At 41.3% G+C, this 16,434-nt stretch overlaps 1 protein-coding gene across 8 annotated transcripts in view; it reads right to left on the bottom strand.

Moving 5' to 3' along the window:
- Positions 1-1,007: 1,007 nt before the first annotated feature.
- The window catches only part of ZDHHC21 (zinc finger DHHC-type palmitoyltransferase 21), a 57,784-nt gene continuing 42,357 nt past the window's right edge, over positions 1,008-16,434 (bottom strand). For all 8 annotated transcript variants that reach the window (XM_039545194.1, XM_039545195.1, XM_039545189.1 and 5 more), the window contains 2 exons: positions 7,603-7,646; positions 1,008-7,096 (listed from right to left, as the gene is read on the bottom strand). In XM_039545194.1, coding sequence (XP_039401128.1) covers positions 6,964-7,096; positions 7,603-7,646 — 177 coding nt within the window. In that variant the 3' untranslated portion in view covers positions 1,008-6,963. The remainder of the gene's footprint in view (positions 7,097-7,602; positions 7,647-16,434) is intronic.

The raw sequence follows: 16,434 nt of genomic DNA, 5'->3' as shown, positions 1-16,434 counted from the left end.
AGACTATGAGTTAGTGCCTCACAAGAAAACTTCAAACCTAGTGAACTTAAGCAAACTTAAGTGAACTCTGTGCAAAGGTTTTCATTTTCACACCACACTCATCCTTACGATGCACACTTAACAATGTGCTGCAATATGCTGTTTAAATGTAAAAGTGACTAGAAAAGATAACAGATGCAGATCAGGACTTCAAGGCAATGGTGTCTTGATTTTCAGAGAAGTCAAACACCTGCAGCTTCCATTGGCTTCAACTGGAAATGTGGGTGCTTAGCACTTCCAAAAACTCAAGTGTTGTATGGGAGTTGTATTTAAACACAGCTGCCTCCTTCCCAAATAAAAAGTTTACATGTGTCATTAAAACTGACAGACAATTCAATTAGGCAAATTTACTCAGCAATACAAAGCTGGCCAAAATCAGGAGTGGACTAATGAACAAAGATCTGGGCCCTACAGTTTCAGGAGACCTCCAAATCGTCTTTTGATGAGCACTAGACACCATGGGGCTGCCTATACTTTGTTGCTGTCTGTTTGGCACACGTGGAATCTGAAGGCAGCAGAGGGACAGGAGGATTGGGGCAATGTGGTGAAGCAAGTTTTTGTGCTCTTCTCAAATCATCATGGCTCCTGACTACTAACCTGATGCACATGGGGATAGCAACCTGAGGCCTAGTAGAATGCAGCAGTGTGCACAAAAGAAGCACTGAAGAAGCTAAAGAGGATGACACAATAGCTGCCTGTTGTGATTGACAGTGATCTGGAAAAGAAAAATCCAGACCAGAGATGGTTGGCTGAGCTGAAGAAGTGACAACCCCTGAGATATTTGTAGGTCTGACCCACAAAGACACCTTTCACTGAGAGCTTGTGGATAGATGGAGTGTTTGGTCTAGTTGCTTTTTAGTAGCAAACTCTTAGCTACAGAATGTAGTATAACAGGGGTTCTCAAACTGGGGGTCATGAGGTTACCATCTGGGAGGTCGCGAGCTGTCAGCCTCCACCCCAAACCCCACTTCACCTCCAGCATTTATAATAGTGTTAAATATAAAAAAAAAGTGTTTTTAATTTATAACGGGGGTCGCACTCAGAGGCTTGTTGTGTGAAAGGGGTCACCACTACAGAAGTTTGAGAACCACAGTAGTATAAGGTATGATGGCCTGGTAATAGAAAAAGACTGGTACTAACTGGTTTGAAGGACAAATGCAGAACAGTAATTTTTGTTCTCAGAAAATTAAATAAAAATTTCTGTTCTCTCAATAGCAGAAGTATGGGTGAAACAGAAACTTGTTATAAGCCTTGGTAAAGCAATTAATTAGTTGATTATTCCACTGTACATAAGGCTATATTAGCAAGAGTTGGGATCAATTAATGTCCACACTGCTTCAAGCTATTCTTGTATCTTTCAGTATTGGATAGAACTGAGGTACACTTAGCTGTTTATTTCACAATAGTTTAAATTGTAGCTATTTTAACGCAGATTAATTATTATTATTTATCCTCACTGCGACACGAGACATAACCCTTATGCCACATATATGTGGAAGAAGTGACTATTATTTCTCAGGAGGTGAAGACTCCACCATATTTGGAACAGAACATTTAGTCTTTTTAGTAAAGAGATGTTATATCCAGTTGGAAAACTGGGCTCAGGACTAATTATAAACACTGTAAATTACCTCTGTCTTGTAATACAGGTTAGTTAAAGCTACAGTGGTCTCTTATTATTTGTGGTTGGCAGTAAAATCAAGTTTTGGGAAAAGGAAGGGTATAGAAATCATAGACATGTTAAATGATATGATGTATCTTCTACATGACAGAAAAGTCTGCTATTTTTGTATTGATGCCAGAAAGGTTGGCAGATTATGTACAATTTATAAAACAAGCATAATGTTTTGCTGTGAACTAGTGAAACATTTACGTAACTAATGTTTCACTGACTTATTACAACGAATAATCTATAGCAATGATGTTCAGGTACCATCTTCATGATCAAGGCTCCTTACATAGATAATTAGAGGTTTGCTACAATACAAACTGCAACAACTCTTTGCTCATTACTGAAGAAAAATATCCTTTGCATATTTACTGAATAAAACTGGGCAACACAGGATGTGCTTTTAAAGAGTCCTGTGTTAGTATTATAAGGTGATGAATGGAAAAGAGGGATATAGTGTACATATAAATTGTATAGTTCCTGCTGTTTGCATCTTGTTCGCAATTTAGTAAAGCTGAAACAAACAACTCTTTTGGCGCCATCCTAACTTTCTTTTTGTTGGATATGAATCTTTCTCCCCCATTCGTCCTTTTATAAGATCCAAGATGCACAGGAGTTTTCCTACTGCAAAGTCTGTCCGTCCATCCATGTTCTTACATTGGCGCCCATCGTTTTACATCCTTTGTAGCTATTCTGAGTCATGTCTATCAGCTGCCTGTTTCTTCAATGAAATGCAACCCTGATTAGTAATAAGTCACACCCAAGCGTGAAAAAGAATATTTCTTAACTTCACTGCCAGCCAGAACTGTTTTTAATAACATTTACAGAGAAATTATTCTGATGTGGCACACTCATTTAAATCCCCAGCACCAAAGATATGCTGTTGGCCAACATTTAACTAGGAATCTTGCTTCGATTTAGTTTCAAAATGCCCATGCTAGTAGTTGAGATGTTTTAAGTGGAATTTGAAACCACTAGCTCACGGCAAAAGATGTTAATGTTCCAAACGCCTTACTGTCCAGACTCCGACCAACCCTTCTGATGCCATACTTCTACTACATCACAACATCCCGTTGTTGAAAAGGAAACAAAATGTTTCCAGAGCACTCTCAGAGCTTGGATTTCCATTTGTATGCTGCAGTAAATATAGCTATTATTGTCTCATAGTTAATATTTCTACAACAGTCAATGAAATGCGTACTTATTAGTAGGCAACCCCTTAGTACTGTTCGTATTCACAAGGTTTATGAACTTTATAGCTTGTCTATATGAGGAGTTATTCTGGAGTCGCTATTCCTGATTAACCTCCTGTGTGGACACTCATTATAGATTAATAATTCACACAGGGAGTGAAACAACTACTCTGCATAAAATTAATAAAATCCTACTTTAATCTGAATTAACTTCCCTGTGTAGCCAAGCCTTACAAAAGAGTAAAAGAGTAGATTAATATTAAAACCTGACCAAAGCCGCAATACAACAAAAAGGGAATAAATGCAAGAAAATAAATAGCAGCTAGTATCCAATACCGTTCTAATCTCTTCAAGCTACTTTGAAATGCAGTTCTGTCCCTCTTCCAATTTTGATATCATCCACAAATTGAATCAAGACTGAATTGACAGCAAAGAAACAGGCAGTTGATAGAAGTGAATAAAACTAGCTACATGGGGTATAATACGAATAGGGGTTTTTTGTTTTGTTTTGTTTTAAGATTAGGTGGTCAAATATATCCTCTAAACAGTGGCCACAAGAGCCCCAAACACAGGACTACAGCTATAGGGAGAAATGTTAGTAACACTACTGCTAGAAGATCCTTTACATCTGTGACAGAAGCAGCTCTGGAAATCACAATTTCAGAACAACTGCTTTAATAAGTGAATAATATGAGAATGCTCTTGCCCTAAATTTTCAAAAATGACAAGTGATTTTGGGTGCCTAACTTCAGACACATTAAAGAGGCCTGATTTTCAAAAGATGGATACTCAGCGCTTTCTGAAAATCAAGCCCCTTAAAGATGTCTCAAATTGGGCCCCCCAAAATGTGAAGATTTTATAGAAATAAACAGCAGAAATGCAAAATGGGGTATAAAATGAAGCAGATCACTCATTACTGACCTAATATCATTCTGTATAACTGAACATTACAGTTGCTGTGGGCAAAGTGTGGGAATGGGATTCACAGGCTGAAAAGGGAGAGGTCTACAAGAAAGTCCATCACTGTGAAAAAATCTGAGAGCCTCTGCACTTTGGCATTACCATTCTCACATAACAGTCAGACAAAATTTAAGAGTGTATCATGAAACATGAGAATGAGTATCTGTATTTCAGCAACAGTAACTCTGATGCTTTATTTTTGAATTTTAATGTACAACAGATTGCTCAAAAGGAAAGTCAGTATTGGGTTATGCAATCTATATTTTGCCTCACTTGACAAAAAGAGAATAGTTATATAAACCACAGACCTATTCTGAGGATTTGCAAGAGGTCTGACATGTTTCATTTTTATCTGAGGCAAGACAATAACAGTGCTTTTGTATTTGGGATATAAGCTAGAGTCGCAAGAATATAGATTCCTGCAAACCACGTACTTTGGGTGTATTTTTTTCCGTTCTCCCCAACAGTTATGGCTTCAAATCATCACTGTCCGAGTATGAGGCCTCAGCAATCTATGAATTATAACCGCAGGGACATCATCTCTTCTCTAATACAAGAGCTAATGTCATTGCATGACTTGGCCAAAAGAGGGCACTTGGGGAACAAGAGATGGAAGGCTCTCCCTAAGACTTGAGTATGTGTCAACTTCACCACAAGCCCAACAGGCCAGAATCCTAAACCAGACTAGATAAAAACACCTGCTAATCAACCAAATTGGACATCTTGTAAACTGCAGATATGCATATGTGTATGCATATGTGTATACATATGTACAGTTTACACTATATACATTCAGACTTTGTTTATTTTTAACTCAAGATCCGTGCCATTTTAGGATAAGGTCACAATCTAGTTATTTCCTCTTATTTGGAATATATTTACAGAATATTAGATTTAGACTAATTACACAGACAAAAAATAGCAAAGATTTCATGCTCCCATCATTTCTTGTATAAGTACAGTTTACCAAATTTAAATGCACTGTTTACAATTCATGGTCCAATACTGCAACAATTTATGTATTGCAAATGTGTTTTCCCCAAAGTTAAGTAACCAAAAGGAAGATGTAAGAAACACAGAAGGAATAAATGTACATCTCACAATGAGTGAGTCAAGGACATTTAAACTTGTTTATCTTCTCTTTAATCAAAGGCTTCAGTGCTTTAAATCAGGGTTTCTCATGCTTTTTGATACCAAGGACCAGCTTGCTGCCTTCCTAAACTGTATCAGGCAGATCTCAGGGACTGGTAGTTGAGAAACACTGATTTAAATTATACAAACTGCAAACTACGCTAATTCATTATCAAGTTAAAAAAAATCCCAATCCTATATTTAGATACATGTGTTTTGCAAAACACGTTTAAGCAGAATGAAAACCCAGAGTGTCACAGGGAATACAATAGGTGACTTCCTTTTTCTTAAAGGAGATGCAGCAGTTACTTTATACAGTGCTTATTTGTAAATTTCAAAGGCCACATCAGCATTTTCATCACCTCTTGGACATTTTGAACTTTGGTTTAAACAACAGCCATAAGACTCTCCCACAAAGAAACTAACAGTGAAAGAGAGAGTGAAAGGAACTTTCTCTCAGAATGCTAGAAATCCCAAATAGCCTGAGATAAATAATTTTCAGCTTATGTCTTCTTTGCTTTGACTATTCACTATTTGTTATTCATATTGTATGGTAGTCACCTAAGATGCATGCTGTTGTTTCTGCTCTTAGACTGGATGATAAACTTTTTAGGCAGAATAGTGAGTAACACAAACTATGAATTTTATCCTTGTGACAATTCATGAACCTTTCAAGATTCCCAAATACCTGACAATTGCTGAGACATACATGAATAACAAATAACACAACGCTCTAAATCATAGCAAAACAAAGGCAATACTTCTATTTGTGTATCATTTTACTATTTGACCAGCTCTAATCTTAAGGTTAACATTTCTTGTTAACCACTTCTAAAAAGAAGTGACCCTCCTATCCCAGAAAAAGAGCAAAATGGTCCCCTGTCCACACAATACACAAGAGGAAATTAGTGCAGTTCAATTACCCTGTTTACATAGAAATTAATGCTTGTCTATAACATCAATATTTACATATAAATAAAATACTAAAAAAGTATATTCCATACACATTGCCCATTATACATAAACACCTGAAAAGTAATTCTAATTCTAGTAGTGACTAACCAAAACAAAATGTTAAGTATAACTTTAGTGACCACACACTACTTTCTATATTCATACATGATACCTTATATTGACTGATTAAACCTCATTTTTTAAATGTATGTACTCTAATATTCGTACCATATCGATTATATGTGGAATTATTGCAAGTTACAAGGAACTCTATGTGGAGAAAATGGAAAAACATGCTTTATATCTGCATAGTTTCCCCAGGGTATTTGCTATCATAGCTTTTACTGACACAAGGACAATGATAACTTATTGTATTAAGACTACATTTTTACAGAAGTGAGAATATAAGATACAAGATCTCCCTTATATATTAAAAAAAACTTCTGGAAAAAGTTTAGGAAAAAGTCTGCTTCTGTTAAAATACCACCTTTTTCCAGTGCTGTACTGCACGATTAATATCATGCATCATAAAGAAAAGGAGAGAGAGAATTTTGAACACAATTAGCAGAAAAAGACCTTTACATAATCTAGATAAATCTACTAATAAAAAATACTAAAGAATTAAATGCAGAATGAGACTTCGTTTGAAATCTATTAATCTATGTAAACTTCAGCGTTTCCTTAAAAAAAATAAAAATCAAAATATCCAGCATCAAAACAAAATTGGGTAACATTGTATCTCAATCATTTATGTTTTTGTTATTAACCTCAAACACACAAGAATTCCCTCTGGAAAACTAATTTGAAAGTAAATATGCCTTAAACTTAAACTTAGAACTAGTACTAATCCCACAACAGAATCAAGATCACTATTAAAATAAAGCCTGAGGCACATTATAAAGTCTAAGATTGGTAGGTGGATTTTAATTGACTTGAGGACTGTCATAGTTCTATTATCATAAAACCTGTAACACATTTCCAGCATGGAGGACCCATCTGTGCCCACCATCCATCTGTTTAGACATGATTGGCAAAGTGGTAGGGAATTCGCAGTGGTTGCCTCTGCCTGAAAGGAATAAACCACAGGATCTTCCAGCGAGTGCCAAAAACTTCTGAGAAGGTCTGCTGCCATGGCTTTGGGGGCCTCGATCTACAGAAGACAGCATTATTAGTGAAAGACAGCACTCCCATGGTGCACTTCAGTCAGCTAGAACAATATAGATTGGCTGGGGATCCATTACTGGACTCTGATGAATTGTGTCCCAGCATCACAAATACAGCTTTTCTTTCATTATGACATGCAGCTGAGATTTAACTTTGGATAGGAGAAACTGAATCTGTGTCGTCAATCAACTACAGGCAACTTCTGAAGGGGAGGAAATTCTCAGGAGCAATTAAATACATGTCAACAACACAGTAGCAAGTGTCTTTTGATCTGTGCTTTAGAGACAAAATATAGTTTTGCTTGCTTTAGGTAGGCAGGGAAGAAGAATAATCTGTACCTATTTTTTATAAAAACAAGTATAAAAATAGTGAACCACTGCTACAGAAAAGAAACAAAAGCATGGTAAGCATGCAAAAACTATTACCAGTGCCTTCAGTTTTCTTTCATACACATAGTTTTTAAACTTTACTAGTTCTTTATGTTGTACTTACATTTCTTCACAACAGTTTGACATTTTTTCTATACTTGTTGTATCCTGTTGTGGGAAAGAAAACATTATTAGAAAATATTTCCTCACATACCTAAATTACAAAAATGTTATCATTAAAGTATATAAAGAAAGAAGGAACTGACCCTTAATATAGATTCTTTTGGAGAAAATCTAGTAGGATTACATAGAGCAATACCCCATACTAATATCAAGCCATTGTAAAATTTCATGCAGAGCAGTTTTATTCAGCCAGATAAATTATCATGCAGAAAAGTTGTTTTCTGTGTAGATTTTTAAAATGAGGCACACTATAGAATGCTAACAAACATATTAGAACCTTACTATAACTAAATTAATCAAAATGTTATTTATCCATAGGACATTTAAAAATAATATGCACAAAGAACAATACCTTTCTGAAAAGCACACTTTTGTCATACTTTATACAGTCATCTGTATAACGAATGTGGAGTTGTCACACAAAAGATTATCACAGGGACAAAATAAATTTCCGCCACAATTTATTAAAATGTCACCATCAGCAGAAGTACTTCAAAAAGCAGATTAAGTAGTTTTAAAATATTTACTTTCACAAATATTGTAATGTGAACAGTGCCACCAAGAGTATATTAATACAGTTTCAGTGATCTCTAGGTAACTGCTGTAGATAAAGGTGATTTCGCTAAAATTAAAGAGAATAAAATTAAAGAACATCTTAACTGTTTCTAAAGTGAAGATGAACCCCTTCTATAATTTATAATAAAATTCATGATTAACTTTCAAAACCAATATGGTTTGCTTCATTTGACAAAGTACTTTAATTGATAAGCAATTTGTTTTAGCTCACAGAATTTCCAAATACATCTTTAAATGTTTCCAATGGTTGTACTTGTATGTGTTCATGTTCCCAAGGTGTATGTCATAAATGAAAACCATTATTTTACAAGTCAGTGATACTTAAGGTTTTACCTCAAGCAATATTATATTACTTTTGAAGGGATAAACATGGTTCATTATGTCCCAGAATAATTTAGACCATTTGATCCAAAATGTAATAACTCAAAAATTAATTTTTTGAAGGCAGTTTGATATGTTTCTCTGTTAATGATTAATTTAGGCAGGTACATAATGTGTCTGTCAGATTATATACTAGTTTTTGGATGAAACAAAGGGCCTGTCCCTTCTACCTGGGTAGCCAGTGAAGATCCCATTTTCCTGAATAGTGGTTTTGTCCATCTCTGTCTTTAGCCAAAATTCCATCTTCTATTATTGTGAACTCTACAGATGCTTAAATTTTAGTTTGGGAAGCAGTTTGAGAGCTTTCAACTGAGAGGCACCAAGTACACATTGCTACCACATGATGCTCCAGTAAGTTCCCATCAATGTTTCCATTTTAAATTAAAGCTCTCTTTACAGTTGCAAAGATGTTTCAGTTCTAGAAATCACCCTCTTGATAGTACCAAAAATAAAGCCACTTTTAAAACCAGTGACTAATTAGACAATTTCAGAATTGATGGTGCTGCTGTGGGACAAACTGGTAGCACAAACCTCTCCCTCCCTTTCTCCTCACATAATCAATTTCTAATTTAGGAATTGAGCTTCTGAGGCCTCATACTAGCACTTTTGTTTCCAAAAATAACATTCCAAATGTGTATTAGTATAATCTAGCTTTGTAGTATGTTCTTTTACATTGTCGACCCACTAACATTTTTTGTACTGATCTGAAAATATAATATTTATCATTTTGGACCCCGACTGCTGAAAGTAAAATTCTGATTGAGCGGTTGTGCTTTTTGACTGAGTCTACAGTCTGGCAGGGTTTTTTTCCACTGTTAAAACATCAGTATCTATGGAATGATAATCTAAACTGTCTCTCTCATAACCCACTACATCCTTTACGTAAGTGAAAGGGTCAAATAGGAAGAGGGGAAAAGATTATAGACCTCCTTCCACTCATTTAAAAATACTAAGATTTAAGCTGGAAAGGCAGTGAAAGCAGGTGGCCATTTCTCTCCCCAGAATGAAAAATTCTGAAGTCCACCTGCTAATGTTTTTAATTTACATCAACTGAATTGGAAGCACAGAATGCCTTGTTTGTGGGATACCTTTTCAGAATTTAAAGCAGCTCAACCACTTCTGAAGAGCTGTGAGCTAGGCTGAAGGGAATGGGAGGAAAGGAGAGTTCCCCTTTGAAGTTCAGCTGCTTGAGAAGCACTGGCGGCTGAACTTAAGAAACCAAGTCCCCTCTGCTGCTTCCCTCCCCCAGCATGGCTTCCAAGCGGCTGGGTGAATTTGAAAATTACTTTCACTTGAAAGTGAACCAATTTACCTTTTCACATGAAAGTGAAACTTCACAGCAACCTAAGAAACTCAGCAGCCAGGCTTGGGGAGGAAGGACACAATGGGCATTTTTTCAGTTTGTTGTGTGATGGAATAAACTGGTTCTTGTTCACATCCCAGTTTCCTATTCTGCTTCACACTTCAATCAGGTCAAAAAATGTTTTGGATACAATCTTTTGCTGTGGAAATGAATGGGGTTAGCACAAATTTGACTACTATGACTTTAGTACAGAATCAACCAAGGAAGACCTTATTTAGACACCAGTATGAATGATCTCACATTTACATAGCATCTTTCATCTAGACTGAAACCAAAGCACTTTACAAGGCGTACTGATTGTACAAATGCTTCAAAGTAATCATTTTACCCATCTCTTGGGGTGAAATGTGGCAACGGTTTAACAATAAACAGCAACAGTGCATACTAGTTTAGGGCAGAAAGAAGAGAATAATATTTCAAAGGAAAATGCAGTACGGAAACATAGGAAGGCAGAATGTAATTTCACAGTTACAATATGACCAGGTGTCTAGAGTGCTTTACTCCACCAAAAAGGGTGGGGGGAACTGTAATTACCACATATGGGCAGGACTTACTATGTCTAAGTCTCATCTTAAATAATGCACCTTCAGCAGCATAAAGGCCTTTAATATCACATCCATTAATTCTGTATAGCTCAGAGGAAAGAGTGCCATCCACTGAATCACCAGTATCACTTCCTGCTGCATCTAAGGGTATGTCTACACTACGAAATTAGGTCGATTTAATAGAAGTCGATTTTTTAGAAATCGATTTGATACAGTCCATTGTGTGTGTCCTCACTAAGCGCATTAAGTCAGTGGTGTGCGTCCACAGTACCAAGGCTAGTGTCGACTTTCAGAGCGTTGCACTGTGGTAGCTATCCCACAGTTCCCGCAGTCTCTGCCGCCCATTGGAATTCTGGGTTGAGCTCCCAATGCCTGATGGGGCAAAAACATTGTTGCGGGTGGTTCTGGGTACATGTCATCAGGCCCCCCTCTCTCCCTCCCTCCCTCCTTGAAAGCAACGGCAAAAAATAGTTTCTCGCCTTTTTTCCTGAGTTACCTGTGCAGACGACATGCCACAGCAAGCATGGAGCCCGCTCAGCTTACTGTCACTGTATGTCTCCTGGGTGCTGCTGGCAGATGTGGTACTGCAGTGCTACACAGCAGCATCCCCTTGCCTTGCCTTGCCTTGCCTTGCAGATGGCAGACAGTGCAATACGACTGCTAGCTGTTGTTGTCATCCCATGGGTGCTCCTGGCCGACCTTGGTTAGGTTGCTCGGGGGTGCCTGGGCAGACATGGATGCTCCTGGCCAGCCTCGGTGAGGTCAGTCAGGGGCGCCTGGAGAAAAATGGGAATGACTCCAGGTCATTCTCTTCTTTAAGTTTCATCTAATGGAGATTCAGTCCTTCCTGGTATATCATGCCAGCTGGAGGCTTCTTCCTTAGGCTGCTCTCCCAGTCAGTAGCACCGTGTGGTCACACCTACTCCAGTCTACCCCTTGCTCATGAAGCCTGGACAGTAGTAAGGAGCAGTTCAACCATAGGCTGAACAAGTGCATAATAGTGGTAGAATGTGCCTTTGGATGTTTAAAAGCGCACTGGCTCAGTTTACTGACTCGGTTAGACTTCAGTGAAACCAACATTCCCATCATTATTACTGCTTGCTGTGTGCGCCACAATAGCTGTGAGAGTAAGGGGGAGATGTTTATGGTGGGGTGGGAGGTTGAGGCAAATCACCTGGCCGCTGATTATGCGCAGCCAGACACCAGGGCGGTTAGAAGAGTGCAGCAGGGCGCGCTGTGCCAAGCTTTGAAAACCAGTTTCAGGACTGGCGAGGCTACGGTGTGAAAGTTCTGTTTGTTTCTCCTTGATGAAAACCCATCCCCTTGGTTCACTCTACTTCCCTGTAAGCCAACCGCCCTCCTCTCCCCCCTTTGATCTTTGCTTGCAGAGGCAATAAAGTCATTGTTGTTTCAAATTCATGCATTCTTTATTAAATCATCATACAAATGGGGGGATAACTGCCAAGGTAGCCTGGGAGGGGTGGGGAGGAGGGAAGCACAGGGATAGGGTAGTTGTAAGGGCACCCCCTATAATGGCATGCAGCTCATCATAGAAGCGGCATGTCTGGGGCTCTGACCCGGAGTGGCCAATTGCCTCTTTGGTAGGCTTCAGGTGGCACTGCTGTGGGACCCTGTTATAACCTCTGCCCTTCATGCCCTTGGAGATTTTTTCAAATATTCAGCATTTCATCTTTTGGAACAGAGTTCTGATAGCAAAGATTCGTCTTCCCATACAGTACCTCCCGTTCAGTCCATGCTGGAGCTCTTTTGCAATTCTGGGACTCTATGGTCACCTGTGCTGATGAGCTCGACACGCTGGTCAAACAGGAAATGAAATTCAAAAGTTTGCGGGGCTTTTCCTGTTTACCTGGCCAGTGCATCTGAGTTGAGAGTGCTGTCCAGAGCAGTCACAATGGAGCACTCTGGGATAGCTCCCAGAGACGAAAACTGTCGAATTGCGTCCACACTACTCCAAATTCAACCCAGCAGCACTAAATTCAGCACTAATCCCCTTGTGGGAGAGGAGTACAGAAATCGATTTTAAGAGTCCTTTAAGTTGACAAAAATGGCTTCGTCGTGTGGACAGATGCAGGGTTAAATCGATCTAACACTGCTAAATTCGACCTAAACTCATAGTGTAGACCAGGACTAAACTTTCCCTAGTAGTCTCCTATCAAATTGCTGATTCCGGCTGACTGTGCTTAGCTCTTTGTATCTCAGATCACAGCTTGTGGTGATATGGCTACAGGCCATAGCTCTTAAATAAGCAAAAAAATATAGTTGGAAAAGTAATGAACCAATGAAAGATGATGAGTGTCTGACTGGTTTAAACCTGAGTGGTTTTTGTTTTGTTTTCTTTTTTGAGGGAGAGGAATGGAGAAGGGCTAGGTTGGGGTGATGGATGCATCCTGAGTCCTACGTCAGAAAGTGAGGTATCATTACAAGGATTTGAGGTGGTTTCACTGCCATCTGTCTCAGCTATGGGAACCAAGTTTGTCGGGGCTATGTGGGTGCAATGAGCATGACCCTGTATTTGTCCTGCCTGATCTGACTCAGAAGTGGAATTGGAGGGAATGCATACATTAGTGGTGCTTCCTATTTTATGAGGAGAGCATCACCCAAGGAGTGGCATCCCAATCCAGCTCCGGAGCAGTATTGTGGGCACTTTGTATTCTGAGCTGTTGCGAATAGACCTATAATGGGGAACCCCCATAGGCTGAATATGACTCAGAGCTGCATGATCCACCATCCACTCATGAATTTGTGAGAAGTCTCTGCTCAGTTGGTCCGCTGTCGTGTTCTGACATCATGGCAGGTAACTTGTCTGCAGAGTTGAGAGAGGCCTGTAGGGCCATCCTGGCGATGAGAGACCTTTCAGAAATGTTAGTCTTATACTGTTCTTTTTTGTCATCTGGTAAATGTTCCATAAAAGTTGATATTTTAGTGAATAGGTTGTTCGTGTATTTGGCTATTAAGGCTGAATAATTAGCTATGCGAAATTGGAGTGCAGCTGAAGAATAGGGTCTCCACTCAAAAAGGTTTAGCCTTTGCCAGTCCTTATCATAAGGGGTGGTTCTAGACTACCACTACTGAGTTCGGTGCAGGGTGAGTGAACAAAAACTCAGCCCCTTTTGCAGGGTTAAATCGATCTAACACTGCTAAATTCGACCTAAACTCATAGTGTAGACCAGGACTAAACTTTCCCTAGTAGTCTCCTATCAAATTGCTGATTCCGGCTGACTGTGCTTAGCTCTTTGTATCTCAGATCACAGCTTGTGGTGATATGGCTACAGGCCATAGCTCTTAAAGGTTTGAGGTGGTTTCACTGCCATCTGTCTCAGCTATGGGAACCAAGTTTGTCGGGGCTATGTGGGTGCAATGAGCATGACCCTGTATTTGTCCTGCCTGATCTGACTCAGAAGTGGAATTGGAGGGAATGCATACATTAGTGGTGCTTCCTATTTTATGAGGAGAGCATCACCCAAGGAGTGGCATCCCAATCCAGCTCCGGAGCAGTATTGTGGGCACTTTGTATTCTGAGCTGTTGCGAATAGACCTATAATGGGGAACCCCCATAGGCTGAATATGACTCAGAGCTGCATGATCCACCATCCACTCATGAATTTGTGAGAAGTCTCTGCTCAGTTGGTCCGCTGTCGTGTTCTGACATCATGGCAGGTAACTTGTCTGCAGAGTTGAGAGAGGCCTGTAGGGCCATCCTGGCGATGAGAGACCTTTCAGAAATGTTAGTCTTATACTGTTCTTTTTTGTCATCTGGTAAATGTTCCATAAAAGTTGATATTTTAGTGAATAGGTTGTTCGTGTATTTGGCTATTAAGGCTGAATAATTAGCTATGCGAAATTGGAGTGCAGCTGAAGAATAGGGTCTCCACTCAAAAAGGTTTAGCCTTTGCCAGTCCTTATCATAAGGGGTGGTTCTAGACTACCACTACTGAGTTCGGTGCAGGGTGAGTGAACAAAAACTCAGCCCCTTTTGCAGGGTTAAATCGATCTAACACTGCTAAATTCGACCTAAACTCATAGTGTATCATAAGGGGTGGTTCTAGACTACCACTACTGAGTTCGGTGCAGGGTGAGTGAACAAAAACTCAGCCCCTTTTGCTGGCACATAATACTTCTTGTCAGATTTCTTACACGAAGGTGGGACTGTGGCAGGTGTCTGGCAGATTAATTTTGCAGGGTCCATTATGGCAGCATTAAGAGACAGTGCAATTTTTGCTGATGGAGATGCCTGGAGGATGTCTGTAAGCTTGTGTTGGGTCTCTGGTAGCTCTGCTAAGGAAATGTCCAGGGATTCCGCTATCCTTGTGAACAGATCCTGGAAAGATTTGAAATCATCCCCTGAAGTGGGGGAGGGGGGAAATTATTGTTTCGTCCAGCAACAAAAATGAAATGTGGGTAGGTGGCAGGTATCACCCTCAGGTGTGTCCTCGGGCTCCTCTATCGCCTCCTCCTGCATCTCTGAGGGAGCTGGGGCAGGTGGCGAAGGGGATTGCACTGTTCTAGACTTTGGTAGATTGGGGGGGCCTGAGACTCAGGCCCTATCCGGATCCCTGTATGCCAGTTGGGTGGAAAAGTCCTAGGAGGTGGTACCCATGGTTGAGCCTGCCAGCCTCACATATCAGCAGATGTGTGATGCTGAGAGGGCCCTGGCTTAGGGAAGGAGTGGCAAGGGGTACTGTGACGGGGCGGGACAGCCCCGCACTGGTACAGCGGGGGTTAACCCTTCTTTGCTAGCAGAGGAAGCCACACCCAGGAAGCTCTGCTGGGCGTGCTCCAACTGGCAGACCGGTATAAAAGCCTGCAGGTCTGCTCAGTCGGGGCTGACCACCAGGGGAGAAGGACGCAGACCGTCAGCTCCTGCCGAAGGAGAGCCAGCGCGCCTGGACCGGGGCGTCAGCCGAGCAGAGGCCGTACCGGAGACCCCGGGGACGGAGGGGGACGCCTGCCGGGAGGGACCTACGGGGGAACCGCTCCCACAATGCTGACGTCTGGCTAGACAGGGTAGGAAGTGACCCAGGGGATTGTCGAGACTGACAGCCTTAAAGCTGCAGCACCGCTCGGCGTGTTGCGGGCGGATCCCCGCCGAGCGGGGGGGGGGGGGAGCAAGGAGAGCTTGCCACAACCAGGCCCCTGGATCGGGGCTCGGTGGAGAGGGCGGGCCCGAGTCCCCCTACCCCACCCCTTGAATCCCGCTCTGGAGGGGGGTGTCTATGGACTCTGGCCGCTAGGCCGTGCTACCCCACTCCGAAGGGGTGTCTATGGACCTTGGCCGCTAGGCCGTGCTACCCCGCTCCGAAGAGGGGGGTTGTTGGACTCCGGCCGCTAGGCCGTGCTACCCCGCTCCAAAGGGGTGTCTGTGGACTTTGGCCGCTAGGCCGTGCTACCCCGCTCCGAAGAGGGGGGTTGTTGGACTCCGGCCGCTAGGCCGTGTTACCCCGCTCCGAAGGGGTGTCTATGGACTTTGGGCCGCTAGGCCGTGCTACCCCGCTCCGAAAGGGGGGTTGCTGGACTCCGGCCGCTAGGCCATGCTACCCCGCTCCGGGAGGGGGTGTTTACGTGAACTCTGGCCAGTAGGCCGTAATATGCCGGTTACCAGGGGCAGACCGAAGAACAAGGGAATGGCGCGGCGCTAGGCCCCAGCTCGCCCCTGCCACCAGGGGGGTGCTGAGGTACCAGACCCGTCACAGGTATATATCCCTGTCTCAGAGGATACTTGTTTTGAGAAAGGAGAAGGATACACCCATATTCATTTCCCTCTTCTTGTTGTCTTTCGAAGCCAGAGACCTGCCTGGGAGATGGGTGTGTGTCTGTGACACGACAGCTAACAGAATTTTTCTTTTTTAAAGGTTTTAAGTAAACTATAAAATAGAGGGTAAATAATGAA

This window comes from Mauremys reevesii, linkage group 6 (genome assembly GCF_016161935.1).
Source record: "Mauremys reevesii isolate NIE-2019 linkage group 6, ASM1616193v1, whole genome shotgun sequence".
Lineage (NCBI taxonomy): Eukaryota > Metazoa > Chordata > Testudines > Geoemydidae > Mauremys > Mauremys reevesii.
The sequence above is the reverse complement of the archived record's forward strand: the minus strand, read 5'-3'. Positions and strand labels throughout refer to the sequence as shown.